The sequence below is a fragment of the Danio rerio genome, chromosome 16 (genome assembly GCF_049306965.1).
Source record: "Danio rerio strain Tuebingen ecotype United States chromosome 16, GRCz12tu, whole genome shotgun sequence".
In the NCBI taxonomy this organism is placed as follows: Eukaryota; Metazoa; Chordata; class Actinopteri; order Cypriniformes; family Danionidae; genus Danio; species Danio rerio.
In genome coordinates, this window is record NC_133191.1 from 39,153,300 (window position 1) to 39,168,146 (window position 14,847).

Sequence of the window (14,847 nt, forward strand, 5' to 3'; positions counted from 1 at the left end):
AAAAAAAGTTTATTTTTACTATTAGTAGATGTTTTATGCGTAATTACCTAACTAAAATTCAACATTACTTTAATGTCATAATATGACATCCATACAATGTCAAAAGCTAACATTATTAGCCGTTGATCTTTGATTGATTTTACGTTGTGTCATGAACTAACTAAAATCATCTTGACGTTGAGGTCTGACCTCAAACTTACATTGTGTTCTGATGTCCACCTGATTTACACAACCAAAATTCAAAGTTTGGGCAGTCAGTAAAAATCTTATAGATGTCTTAGAACAGGCCAAAACTAGACTAGTCATCAAATAAACAGAAATTAGGGCGTACTCACACTTTGTACAATTGCCTTGAACCAGGCCAAAGCACGCCTGTCCCCCTCCCTTCTCCCCTGACTGCCCGCACTCACATTACGTTGGGGCCTGGGCACGCTTCGTCATCGATGATGCGCTGTTCAGTAAGCGCTTTCGCTCAGCACAGTGGAGATTTCTCTAGTTATATTGTTTTAGGTGTTTGGGTTGCGGCTGGTGACACACAGTCAAATATTTCGCCGAACAGATCCGCCACTTTTGACGCTCAAAAACAGTCATAAAGTCCTCGTGCTAGGAATTAGGAGGCCAACTGAAGGTGCAGCTGTGGTGCAGTGAGAGGGTTTGCATCTTTAATAAACTACGACAGTTTCCGTTCATTGAACGGTAGGAATGATTAATAAATCCATATGAAACCTTAAAACATATGTCCCTTAAAAGTCAGGTCTTGCTTTCAGTTTCTGTCTTAGGTGAGTTTTGCACTCACACACAAGCAGAACCGCGCTCAGGCACACCTCTGCCAACCAGGCCAGGGCCGGCCAAGTGAACCGTGCCTGAGCCTGATTCAGCACAATCACACTTGGGCACGGTTCGGATAGCATAGTGTAAGTAGGCCCTTAATGACTACACATATAAAGTCAGTCTAATCTGTCTATTTGACGACTGGTCTAGTTTTGGACTATTCTTAGATGTCTATTAGATTTTCACTGACAGCCCAAGTTTAGCCTTGTTTTAGCCAAGCTGTCCACGTTTAGATGTCTATCAGACGTTTATGAAAAGTTGTTTGCTGGGTAGTCAGATGTTGGAGTCCAATGCCAATTTTACGTCTGTTTGGCGTTCAGTGCCTGCTGGGCAATTATTTATATGTTTGGGTTTGCCGTGACCTCACGTAAAAGAAATCCTCCCTTGTTTTTAAAAGCTCACTAAAATATAGTTAAAAGTTGAACTTATCAATATAAATAAATATTCTAAATATTTAAAGCATCAGACTGAGAAAGTTAAAGTTAATAATGTTTTATAGAGGTTAAACATGGAAAATTTGCCAAGAAATCTCAAATTTGGAGCCATTTAAAAGGCATTGAATAAGCATTTTTCCTGAAGGGCCTGAAGATGTGTTCACACTGACAGCAGTCTGCAGCAACAAGAGGTCAATCGTTTGAAGTTGGCCATAAATGTTGAGCAGAGATGAATTGTGTGTAGGTGAGCTGAAATACAATGCTGTGACCACCAATGGGTTGTGTAGTTGACATGATTGAACTTCTGATACAGTTGAATACTGCATTTAAATGCCTGCTACTAGTGCTGGACAGACTTGATCACCTTGGGCTATAGAGTCAGCATCAGTGTGAACACACCTTTTTGTTTTTTTTGGTCAAAAGGAACATGTTGAAAAATGTCCAGATTTCCTTCAGCTTCATGTAAAGATACTTTTATATTAGGCTGACAAGCAAATGACTTGAAATGATCATCTTCAAGAAAACATGTTGAAGGACGATGAAAGTTCTGCAGTTAATCACACCAAAAGTTGAGCTCCTGTGGATTTGTGAGATCAACAATGTCTGAATAAAGTGTCATTTTATTCTTAAGGAAAAGCAAGAAGAAACGTGAGCGTTCTCAGTCATCCTCCTCATCTTCGTCATCTTCCTCTGTTTACAATGAAGAAGAGGGTGAGATTAAGCCAGAAAGCTTCTCTAAAGTCCAGCTAGGGCTGAGAGAGTATGGAGAGGCTGTGGAAAGAGGCCGGCCACGAGGAGGCTTTGTAAGTGCTGGATGGTTTTGTGAAACTAAAATATTTGTTTGTTGCTTTGGTACTCATGGTTTCCATTTTCTGTTTCCCAGCAGCTGAAAATACGTGGTAGAAGTTGGAACCGAGGAAATTTCCATGGAAACAGTAATGGCAATTCACACATGAACATGTTGGCAAAGAATGAAGGCTGGGATCAAGAATACACTCCCAAGAGCAAGAAACACATCCTAGTATGTTATGACCTTTGTAAACACACATTTGGTAACTATGCTGTATATTAGGACTAATAACTATACTGGGACACATTTATTTGTATAAAATTTGATAAGCAGTTTTTATAATGCTTTTATGATTACAAATTTATACATGTGCAGAGTATGTACGTATATAAATAGGAATATGTAATATATTATGTATTTCTAAAAAATCCTGCATTATTGGGCAACAGCAGATCATTGCAGTGCCTTAAAACAGGGGCTCCCAAACTTTTCAGCTCGCAACCGCTAAATTAAAAATTCCAGTGACCCTCAGAGGTGGCTCTAAATATACAAACCAATAGGAACTATATAAATGAGCTTAATGACAACACAAAAAAGTGCAACAGTTAAAAAAATGTATAATGTATATATGTTCAGTCGCGGCCTTTATTATTAATGTACATGAGTGCCATAAAGGTGTCAAAGTTTAACATTGTGCTGTAAAATCAATCTGCTGCAGCTAACCATATTGTTGTGTCCTTAATCTAGCGTAATAACCCCAGGAGTCGCAATTCAGTGGAATAAAAATTGAAAGGCTGGTGGCTTTTTACTTGCATGTTGTTTTTATGTAACTATTAAATACTATTTTTATCATCTGCAGCATATGGATAAAATATGGTAATTCTAATAGTTTAATAACATATATAATATTTGCGGAAATCACCATGTAACCACCCCCCTGCCCCCTTTACTGTCTCGCAAGCACCACTTTGAGAATCACTGCCTTAAAATATAGGACAAGAGTTTAAAGGCCAGATTTACCAAGAGCGCAATTCAAAAACAGCACCAATGGGCATTTCTAGAATTACAGACAACAAGCAAATTAATGAACAGAGATGTAACATCTTATTTACATATCGACCAATGTAATAAGCCCAGTGCAATATTTGGAGGAGCTATAAAAGTAATTGCTATTCATAATGTCACAGTTAGCCAACTTCATCAAAAAAGTAGTTATTTAATTAAAGCAACTATATGGTATATTGAACAAAAGTATGTATTGTCACCTTAGAATTATAAGCTTCTATCTGACAAAATTGAGTTATTCACATATTCTTATTAACTGATGACTTATTTACATTATTTGATGACTTTTTTATAAGTTATTAACATTTTAAGACTTTTTATTTAATAACAAAAAAGGTTTTAATTTACAAGTCAAACTCTAGCAATCAGCATTTAAATGCACGCATGAGGACCAATCAGGGTCAGCTTTCTTTGTCATTTCGCTGGACTGCTCCATTGAAAGACCAGAAAGAAACACAAATTCAGAGTTGTAAGTGACAGCAAGAAAATAAAAAAAAGTTTTTTAGATCTGAAGTTGTAAGGTTCCAGACTTGTAAAGCACACATACAGTACAGTACACTCAGCTCGCACACCTATATTTATATACAGTAAGATACAGTTGAAGTCAGAATTATTAGCCCCCTTTTGATTTTTTTTTTTTTTTTTTATATTTCCCAAATGATGTTTAACAGTGCAAGGGAATTTTCACAGTGTGTCTAATAATGTTTTTTCGTCTGTAGAAAGTCTTATTTGTTTTATTTTGGCTAGAATAAAAGCAGAGTAGAATAATTCTGACTTCAACTGTATATATATGACTGTTGGACAACGTCTTGTGTTTTTGACAGTTCAGGCAGAAGGAGAACAAGAATCGTGCTGGAATTATGTGACTCAGTTGTTTGTTCTTACTCATCTTTTAAATAGGGTTAGGGTTAGTCATTAACTGAATTAAAAATAACATATTTGTCAAACAATATGTTTGGGTAATGTCTTCCTCTGGCATTCCAAATTAATTTGTGTGGAAGCAATCTTCTACCTTCTTCTAATCTGCTACTTCATAGCAACAACAACTGCAGCCATTTCAAACGCAACATTTAAGAGATGCTTTTATTAGGAGTTAAATAATGGCACAGATAACCATGATTTGAGGAGCACAACAATTAGTAAATCATGATTCATTTATAATAATTCCCTGTCTTAAAATTAGCATTTGTCTCCTACAAATGCATTTTCAGTAAAATCAGGCACAGGAATTGCTGAATTCATGGCTTTTTAGTGCTATTCTTCACTCACTGTGTAAATGCAGAAAGTACTGTTTAATTACAAAAAAAGGATGCACTGGCACAAGCTGCTGTAAATCTAGCCCCAAATGACTATTTGACAATACTTTAGCTAATCACTTTAGACGTATTATCATCTTATTTTAGGAACTTGTTATATTAGGAAGTCTGTTAATTCCGCTGTGGCGACCCCTGATAAATCAGGATAAGCCGAAGGAAAATGATTGAATGAATATGAAGTCTGAATTTTGTTTGTAAGCCCTTCTTCTGTCTTTACAGCACAGTGAAAAAGATTTAGAAGCTGAAAGGAAGGTGATGAACTCACGAGGCCGTGGTCGCGGCAACATTATTCGTACAAAGGGACGTTTCCTACTGCGAAGGGCCACAAACACCACCAATAATACAAGCCCTAAATGGGCTCATGATAAATTCCAGGCCACCGATGATGAGGGCGAACAACAGAGAGAGGATGGGGAATAGGACCAGTGAGAATGGAGCAGTGAAGAATAGAAAATTCTGACTTTAAGCCCTGGAATAAGACTTACTGGCCCTCACACCTTCAAGAATGGAATATGACATCTAGATTTTATGGATTGGAATGAAGCTGTTGTATTATACTGCTTTGATTTACTGTTTTCTGAAGAACTTTATGTGCTGACATTCTTTTACATGCAATTTCATACCCTTTCATAAAAGAATGAAGCGTTTGTAAAAAAAAATGTTTCTGCAAGCAAATCCGATTAATCATGACTGATATGGTAAAAGTGCCTGCTTCAACTTCACATTTACTAACCATCCATGTCTTTCTGGATGAACTGGCGCTTTAGTTTAGAATCAAGTGCCTGCATTGCAAATAAATTTTTATTTATTTTTTTGCACAAAAACATGCAAACGAAATAGACTGCCTGGCCAAAAAAAGAATTTATGTTTGGATTTAAATATGCAAATAACAAAGTGATTGGATCTTCATTGCAGTGATCGATGTGTTTCACTATAATCAAAGCTGAAGGCGATCAAACAAAACTTTTTTTTGGCTTGGTGGTGTTTATAATATTCATTTATATCAATAACATTCATACATTTTTAATATAATGTTCAGCTTTATCAATAGAAATAGAGATATGTAAATATAGGCCAGGTCAATTGATTGATTGGCTGATTTCTGGCCCTTTTAAATAAAAACCAAACTTGATTAACAGTGTGTATGAAGTGCTTATCGTCACACTTTCTCTGTTTCAAATTCTACTGATAGACTTGTCTATGAATAGCAAGATTTGTGTGTGTGTATTTGTGGTTAAATGTTATGTAACTCATTGTCTATCAGTGAATTATATATGGAAATGAAAAAAACATTTAAATCTACCACTAGTTCAAAGGTCAGGTGCCTTAGATGTGCTGAAAGTGTACCAGTATACGCTGGTTATTACCTGGTTTTTACCTTTAAAGGAAATTATTGCTGTTGAAAAAACCATAGATGTACATATTGTTTTGTGGACTTAAGTGAAATTCTTTGTGTGTGCTGATAAAAAAAGAAGATCATAACTTAATGTCTTGTATGAATGACCCAGTCTCACTGTGGGACCAAACTACAGACAATCATGTCCCAGTTGCTTACATGTGGGGAAAAAAAGATTTACATTATCAATCTGATACCAACTTTAAAACTGGACAACAGCCTACAGAAAGGTTTTTAAAAAGATCACACACTTACAACTGTTTAGCAAATTTTGTAATTCTTTGGGTCTGTGTGTTTGATGATATGTGTGTGCATATTATATTTTATTATGATTTTTCTAATGTGTGTCCTGTCATCAAAAGCCTTTTCTGTTGGCTTAGCACCTTGTTTAGAAGGAGTAATCAGGTAATTAGACTTGGGAATTTTTCATCTGAGTTAACGGGGTGAGTAATTCATACTCCGCTTTGGATTTAATTGACTGGGTTCTGATTCACACTGTATTTGATTATACACATTTTGACCTGCATTTATTTACTCGCAACCAGAAATCAGAATAAAAAAATGCAACGATTTTACATCCGAGTAATTTTTGTGCCAATAAGGATCAGGAAGTAGTAGGTTATTGTTACACGAACAACATCTATTTATTTATTTGTAAATGATCCCACTGTGAACTAATTCCGTTTGTCTCTTACTAAATACATTTGTTTGTGTAAACTGGTCTGACCGGCTCTAAATAAAAGCATTACAGTCTCAGCACAGCACAGTCATTTCAATGCAATCTGTTCTATGAATGTTGAGGCAGGCATATAGACTGAAATATATTGTCAAAACACCCATATTATAAAGATTAAGGTTGTATTCAAACTAGGGTTACACAATATTTGGAAAACCTGACATTGCTATATATTGTCTTTCTGCTATATGTATATATTGCATTATGAATACAAATACAAACAGATTACTTGAATAGCTCAATTTGGGAAGAATTTATAAAAAAAATTATATATATATATATATATATATATATATATATATATATATATGTATATATATATATATATATATAATACATGCATTATGGATTTCAAGGAAGTCTAACAGTATTCAGGTACAGAAATTTAATAATTCAACCTAAGACATTGGTGAACAGTAGGCCTATACACGTATACTTACCGGCCACTTTTTTTAGGTACACCTGTCCAACTGCTGGTTAATGCAAAATTCTAATCAACATGGCAGCAACTTAATGCATTTAGGCATGTAGACATGGTTGAGACGATCTGCTGCAGTTCAAAACAAGCATCAGATTGGAGATGAAAGGTGTTTTAAGTGACTTTGAACGTGGCATGATTGTTGGTGCCAGACGGGCTGGTCTGAGTATTTCAGAAACTGCTGATTTACTTGGATTTTCATGCACAACCATAGGGTTTAAAGAGAATGGTCCAAAAAAATAAAAAAATATCCAGTGAGCGGTAGTTCTGTGGGCGCAATTCGCACTGATGAGCTTCGATTTCTGCTGTGACATTCAGATGGTAGGGTCAGAATTTGGCATCAACACCATGAAAGCATCAATCCATCCTGCCTTGTACCAATGGTTCAGGCTGCTGGTGGTGATGTAATGGTGTAAGGAATATTTTCTTAGCACACTTTGGGCCCATTAGTACCAATGGAGTATCGTGTTATTGCCACAGACTACCTGCTGACCATGTTCATCCCTTTATGACCACAGAGTACCCATCTTCTCTGATAGCTACTTCCAGCAGGATAACGTGCCATGTCATAAAGCATGAATCATCTCAGACCGGTTTCTTGAACATGACAATGACACTGTACTCAGATGGCCTCCACAGTCACCAGACCTTAATCCAATAGAGCACCCCAATATGGATGTGCAGCCATCAAATCTGCAACTGCATAATGCTATGTAAATATGGACTAAAATTTGAGCAGTATTTCCAGTACCTTGTTGAATCTATACCACGAAGGATTAAGGCAGTTCTGAAGGCCAAAGGGGGTCCAACCCAGTATTAGTAAGGTGTACCTAATAAAGTGGCCGGTTAGTGTATCAGTGCATTGTCATCATATAAATGAACACAATTAACCATTGTTTAAGCTGCACACGTTGTCTTTTTCCCGAATTCTTGTGTTACGAGCAGGTGATCAATTATAGCTTGATTCCGACTGGACATCGATGCGATGTGGAGGACACTGATTATTTCTGAAACAATATTGCAGCCCTAATCCGAACATCAGCCTTAATTTCCTTGAGTTCCTTCCGAGTATGCACGTGACACCAGGAAGCTCATACCAACACAAACCTGTCTCACCTGTCGCGCTCTCGCTATCTATCCTTCAGAGTGTAAACGTGTCTTGACTAGCTGGGAGGTGTTTTTTTTTTCTTAACAAGGCTAATGTTTGACTAGAAAGAAGGAGGTCCGAGAAAGATTTCACTGTTTCTGGATTACCATTGAATCAAGCAGTGCAGTTCGCAGGGATTCATGCCACTTTAAGAAGCGAACAGAATCTACATCGTCTTATTGGTGGTCTGAGCACAGCTTTAAACAGGCCATGGGTGAGTTTTTGTCACTCTTCTTTCAAAATAATGTCTTGTTATGATGTTGAAGGCTGTGGTGTGTGTGGAATTTGGGTGACCAGTATTCAAGTATGTACAATTCACACTGTAATTAAGTAAATGTAGCAGTAAAATAAGTGAAAAAATGTTTACAGATGGTTTAGAATTCATATTTTGATATATTTCAGATTTTGAAATGTTTAATATAATTTGTCAGAGATAGAAGGGGTATTTCAAACATCAAAACATAATGGTGCAGTTTTACAAACAAGGCTTAGCTTGTCAGGACTAGAACTTAGTTAAATTACGTATTAAAGTCACTTTTATAAAAATACTGTAAAATACACATTATTGGTGTGAATTCTGGAGACAAAACAATGCCACTAAGGAATTTTAAGGTATCTAACTGCAGGTTATTTTTAGTTAAGACAGCTCAAACATCCAGTATAATCCAAGACTAGCCTTAAGCATTGTCTGTGCAACCAGAGGTAAATGTTTAAAACAACTTTAATAGTAGATTTTCTCCACACGTGACCTGGCTATTCAGATTTTGTGTGTAAGCAAAAAAATAAAAATAAAAAAATTAAATATATTTATAATTACTATGATACATTTTACCGTTTGTTGTGCGATATATTGTCACAAAATATTGTCATTTGCCACACATTTGAATATATAATGATTAAATACAGCATAATAATGCATATAACCATAAACACTTTAAAATACTTATCATTCTTAAGGTTGTAAAATTCTATAATTTGATGTTAAAAAGTGAATTTCCTATTATACTACTAATTAAATGTCCTATTAGTTTAAAAACTTTGACAGCGGTGAGTTAGAATGTAAATGTCTTTGTAAAATGGCTTTAAAGTCATTTGTGAATTTGTAAATATATATTGCAGCGGCAAAAATAATTGAGGTCTTTTCCAGGTATTTTGAACGATAAGTCGATATATTGATTATTGTGACAGGCCTATAGTTAATATACCAAAAAATCTTGTCAGGCTCATTTAGAACGAGTCATTTGATGGCAAATCTAAAGGCTCAATTTAAGGTTCACATCCGACCATGAGAAATTATTTAAAGCATAATCTAATTTGGAATGAACACTGCTTATTTTTCTATATACTTTAATACATACAGGTCTTTGAACTACATTAAATTTATACATAAATATATCTGTTAAGCTGAATTATTTATTATATTATCCCTTATAAAAGTAGATATTTATGATTTATGTTTTGGATATTAAATTTCATGCAAACACAAAAAATATGTAGCAGATACTCTGTATGTGTACTTATTTACATCTGTACTCTTCATGCATTTTATATGCATTACATAAAAGAAAAAACTACAACCCATAAATCTGAACGACATTCCTTCATCATCAAACCTCCATATTTGGTAAAGAAACTTAAGATTCCTGTCATCAACTGAGGAAACACCTACTGTATCTCATTTTGATTCTGCTTTCATTAGTTTACAAGACCATAAACTACTAGTCACTGAGATTTGACATTCAGATGGACAAACAAGAAGTTTCTTCCTGGAAATAAGATTTATGAAATACTCTTATGAATCATGCGCGGTGTTCTTTGTACTGATATGCATGCATTCTTGAGATCAAGCCACTCAATGTTTAGCTCACATACCTGTAGGCCTGTTCAAACACATTGCTCATGGCTGTCCAGCTCCGTATTGCGCTTGAAAGTCACATAAATCTCAGCACTTCTGTCTCTACTGCATGCCTATTCATGCGTTTTATATAATTGGATGCTTTTGTCTGTAGGGTGAGTATTTAGTTAAAAAGAAAAATAGACTTGTTAGTTATTATTGAAAAAGTAACATCATAGGCAGCTTAGATTATGCATCTTCAGGCATTTTAGGCAGTGATATTTGCATTGTGAAGTGGGTAGTATGCTAAAATATATTATTATAGAGATACAATCTACAAATGTAGGCTAAGCTTTCCTCCAAATCCAGATTATGTTTTTTAAATGTATCTGGTACGGTGTGATATAATTATATTAAATGATACAATGCAACTCTCACTGAAGCTTGTTTCAAAGATCAATCTATCAAACAGGGATCTGTTTTTGCGTGGCGTGTTCAGTCTCAAGGTTTAAATTAAATTTAAATATTTGACATAACTTAAATACCCAGGATTATTACTCACTCTGGCATTTTTTAATTGAGTAATGGGTTAATTAGTAATTTGTCATAGTAAATATCAATTTATTCACCTTTTACTCATCCTCAAATGATTCCAAATGTTTATGAGTTTCCTTTTTCCATTGAACAAAGAAGAGTCATTGACATCCATACTAGGAAAAACAAATAATCAATGGCGACCATTTACAACATTTGTTTTTTCTAACAACCTATTTGTGTGCGACAGAAGATACAGTGGAAATTAAAACCGGTTTGGAGCAAGTGAAGGGTGAGAAAATGCGAACATATTTTTCTGTTGTTGTTGAATGAACTATACATTTAGTATGAAGCTAATAATATGCCAAAACAATCTGAATTTGTATTGCGTTAAATTGAATGATTGGCAATTCTAATTTATTAAATAGATTTTTTTATATGCTGTAATTTTTTACTTATTTACTTTATTTATTACTTAATTTGAATTTCAAATCTTTAATAATGAACATCTGAAATTTTAGACAACTGAGTTTTTAAAGGCTGATTTTTTTTTACAGACGTGTTTTCAAACTTAAGATTTTTCAATTCTGAATTCATAGATTGCAGATATTAATTGGGCTGCACGATTAATCGAAAAAAGATCACAATCTCGATTTGACCCTACGCACGCTATTATTTCAGCTTTTCTACGATTCCGCCAATATTTTTTCAAGGTCAGGAGAGAAGAAAGGCGGCCGCACAAGTTGTCACAGCACAATGGACACCTTCAAATGGTGTTAATAGTGTCTCATATTGTAGTTACAAAATATAATTCATCCAAAAATGTCATTTGTCTTAATGTAATGATGTATTCGCGGCCGCAAAATCACATGTGAGCTGACCGTGAGCTGTTTGTTTACTATCGACAAGACGTGCGCATTCCCGCAGATGATGTCTACTTTAAACACAACCTGCAGAGGCTGTGAATAACATTTAATAAAGCTGTAAATCGCGTTCAGTTTTTTTGCACTGAGCGGTCGTTTGAGAGCTGCGCGGGAAGTATGATTTGCATGCGTGTATTTTTTTTCTCACGGTGATGGCCGCACTCGGAAGCGAAGTGAAACATGTGCACACATCCTTTAAATTACCATATTAGATTTTAAAGTTATGATTACGACAAGCATTTGATATGTTTTTTTTTTCCTTTCATAGCGAACACAAAGTGTTGTGCATGAAAATAAATGTTTAGTGTCCGTATAACTACTCTAGCCTATAATGTTGAATATAAGGAATCTAATTATGACAAAGTCTTATTTTACCAGTGAATAAACTGGTCCAATGTTTTCAATGATAAATGACAAGCAAATATCTCAAGCATAATAATTAAACTTTAGAATTATGAAAAATTGTATTCTGATGTCATCACTTTACTGTAAATTAACAACCAAGACCCATTTAAAGTCTGTTTAACCAACAGTAGACCTACACATAGGCCTAATATTATTATTATTGTTTTACCATATGTTTGAGAAATAACAATAATAATTGCCGACTCATATTAACCTTTATTTTACATCTACAGAATTGTGAGAAAATCGTGATCTTTATTTTAAGCAAAAAAAAAAAAAAACGTTTTTTTCTGTCTGTTCCAGAGGTGCTGGTGCTTCTAGGCTTTGAGGCCACGATGCCAGATGAGTTAACCGTGCATGTAGGGGATATAGTGAAGAACGTCTCCAAAGCCAAAGAGGAAGGATGGCTGGAGGGAGATCTGAGAGGAAAGAGAGGCATGTTCCCTGGCAACTTCGTCAAGGTCTGGACCTGTTAACGTACTCTTTCCATGGCCTTGTACAATGTCTTTTTCTTGTGTTTGTATTTTTTTTTCTCTCAAAACGACACTACTTTTTTCCTCAGGAAGTGCCTGTTTACTTAATAGGGGACAGCAACAGAGAGCCAAGAAGCATTAGGAAAAGTAAGTCTCCAATATTATGAGTAAATAACTAAACACTATGGTGTTGTTCTGTTTGTAAACAAATCAATTAATATTCCTTTACCTAGATGAATAATTTTGTGAAGCTGCCCCATTTGAAGGGTTGTTGCTTGATCAGATATAGCTGTGGTCGGTAGTTAACAAAAATAATTTCTATTATTTATTAAATTTCCCATTAATTATATATTTTTAATGTCAACCATTATTTCCAACCCTAAATCCTATCGTCAGAGTAACATAAAACCAGTAGTTGTTCAAAGTATTATTTAAGTTATCTATTAAATTACCCCATGAATAGTATTTTTTTTTACCCCTACCCAAACCCTAAACCCAACCGTCAGAGTATTGTAAACTTATTAATGACTGTTATACAGTGTCATAAAAAATGATGCTGTATTGATGTACATATCGCACTTACGGCCGGTTGTGTATTCTATCTAGCCTTTATCAAAGTCCCTTTAAGTATTCTAAAGTCTTTTACTTGACCCATTTAAAGCAAGTGTATTTTCCCTTCTTTTTAACTGACTATAGCGTAAGCCAATGATATTTGAGTGCAAGTGGTTCAGATGCAATATGATTGGCTTAACTGAATGAACGTACATGGCTCTTATAAAAACCTGGCTTTAGCAGATTAATGTAACCAGTGTTGTCAACTTAGCGACTTTTCAGACCCCCTTAGCGACAAAAAAAACAAAAAAAAAACGGCTAGTGACAAATCTAGCGACCTTTTTGTTGGTGTTACTCGCATCAGTGTGCTCGCTGCCCAATCCTCGTAAATACAAACATAAAGTGTAGTACAAATATAAATACCCATTTATTAACCATATTCTATTAAACTAACAGAAACGATTGAACGTGATGTCAGTAATATGCAAATTGACGTATGATGTAATCTAGCGACATTTATTGACTTTTCGGGCGGAGCTTAGCGCCTTAGCTCCTGCAAATAGTTGACAACAGTAAAAGTAACATCTTCTGTTCATTCAGTCATTATTAATGATTTGCTCAAACACAATGCCACTCTTGTCACAACTACCTGGCATAAAAAGGTGAGAATTAAGACAATACTCTGATTAAGTGTCCTAATTTTACCTACCTAATTTTTTATTAATTTAATCCAATTAAGGTCATAATCGAACTAAACAGAAATGCGATTAAGACATGTGGAGTATGCTGATTTTTAGTGGCATTACTGAAGTGAAGTACAGACATGTGTACACATTGCAATCAAACTATACACACACGGCTGTTTGACACTATTCTCTGCACATACCGAGTCAGTGGAGGACCACAGACACCTTCATAGCGAAATGCTGAGGGTTTTTTTCCCCATACAGATTGTGGCATCCAATTCCATTAAAACAACACTCATCCAGCAGTTCATACTCTCATCCAATATCACCTTTGTCACAGGGGCATGCATGAAATGTTCCTGAATGAAAGTGAAAGTGCCAAACTGCAGCTTAAGTTGACAAATAAAAAAAAACAACCAAAATTATGTGAAACTCCAGAGGAAATGTGGATTGTATGGAGACGCAATGATGTTAATCGAATTATGTGCTGTAACATGTAAAACGGAATCATGAAAGCAACATTCAAAAACCAACACATGTAAATGGCTTAATCATATTATTATCTTATTTAGATTAGGGCAAGTCATTCGATTACTGATGTCTATGTAAACATAGACAGTGAGAATAGACATGTTCCTGCTTAAACATTCTGATTTCATGGTTGGTCAATGTTTTCAGTAGATTTTTAAAAACATTTACCAAATCAGTCTTGCTCCACAGATAGATTTCTGAAACTCTGAAAAGTTTAAATCCTCATCAGCTTGCTAGCTTGACTAAAATAAGTAAACTAATGAAGGGTTTGTGCCTCCACATCCGGTCTTTAATTATACCCACTAAAAATCCATAGGCAACGACCGAACTGTATCCGCTTATAAAACGCTGCCTGTCATAAAACTGAACTGTAAAAGTAAAAGGTGGAAGTGCCTTTGCAGTTTAAGTTAGTTCAGTTCAGTTTGCTGTCACTGCATCTAAACGTGCTGACATGCTCCATATGTTTTCCACTTACTTCATTGCTCCAGCAAAGAAAACGACGGTCCAGACGAGGAAATGCGAGGTGGTTTTTCCCTACGTCCCCACACACGAGGACGAGCTGCAGCTGCTGGTCGGAGAGACCATCGAGATTCTCAGAGAGGTAGAAAATACTGTTTTATTACCACAAAATCTGTGATACTTGATGCAGTGCTGTTTTTTGCTAGCTATTTATGCTTTCTTTGCGCAGAAGTGGTTGTCTGTCATCATCCTTGTGA

At 35.3% G+C, this 14,847-nt stretch overlaps 2 protein-coding genes across 19 annotated transcripts in view; both read left to right on the plus strand.

Annotated features, from left to right (window-relative positions):
* thrap3a (thyroid hormone receptor associated protein 3a) overlaps positions 1-6,407 on the plus strand; it is a 32,801-nt gene extending 26,394 nt beyond the window's left edge. For 8 of the 14 annotated variants that reach the window (XR_012392256.1, XR_012392257.1, XR_012392260.1 and 5 more), the window contains 3 exons: positions 1,897-2,068; positions 2,149-2,286; positions 4,656-6,407. Coding sequence is in view for 8 of the 14 variants with exons in the window: in XM_009292516.4 (XP_009290791.1) it covers positions 1,897-2,068; positions 2,149-2,286; positions 4,656-4,856 (511 nt within the window). In the remaining 6 variants the exon portion in view is untranslated. The remainder of the gene's footprint in view (positions 1-1,896; positions 2,069-2,148; positions 2,287-4,655) is intronic. The other 6 variants (XR_012392258.1, XR_012392261.1, XM_009292517.4 and 3 more) reach the window with 1 other exon arrangement.
* A 1,771-nt stretch (positions 6,408-8,178) lies between these two features.
* sh3d21 (SH3 domain containing 21) overlaps positions 8,179-14,847 on the plus strand; it is a 63,295-nt gene continuing 56,626 nt past the window's right edge. For 4 of the 5 annotated variants that reach the window (XR_012391542.1, XM_005158311.6, XM_005158312.6 and 1 more), the window contains exons 1-4: positions 8,179-8,407; positions 12,193-12,350; positions 12,452-12,509; positions 14,620-14,732. Coding sequence is in view for 4 of the 5 variants with exons in the window: in XM_005158311.6 (XP_005158368.1) it covers positions 8,404-8,407; positions 12,193-12,350; positions 12,452-12,509; positions 14,620-14,732 (333 nt within the window). In the remaining variant the exon portion in view is untranslated. The remainder of the gene's footprint in view (positions 8,408-12,192; positions 12,351-12,451; positions 12,510-14,619; positions 14,733-14,847) is intronic. The other variant, NM_001037432.2, reaches the window with a different exon arrangement.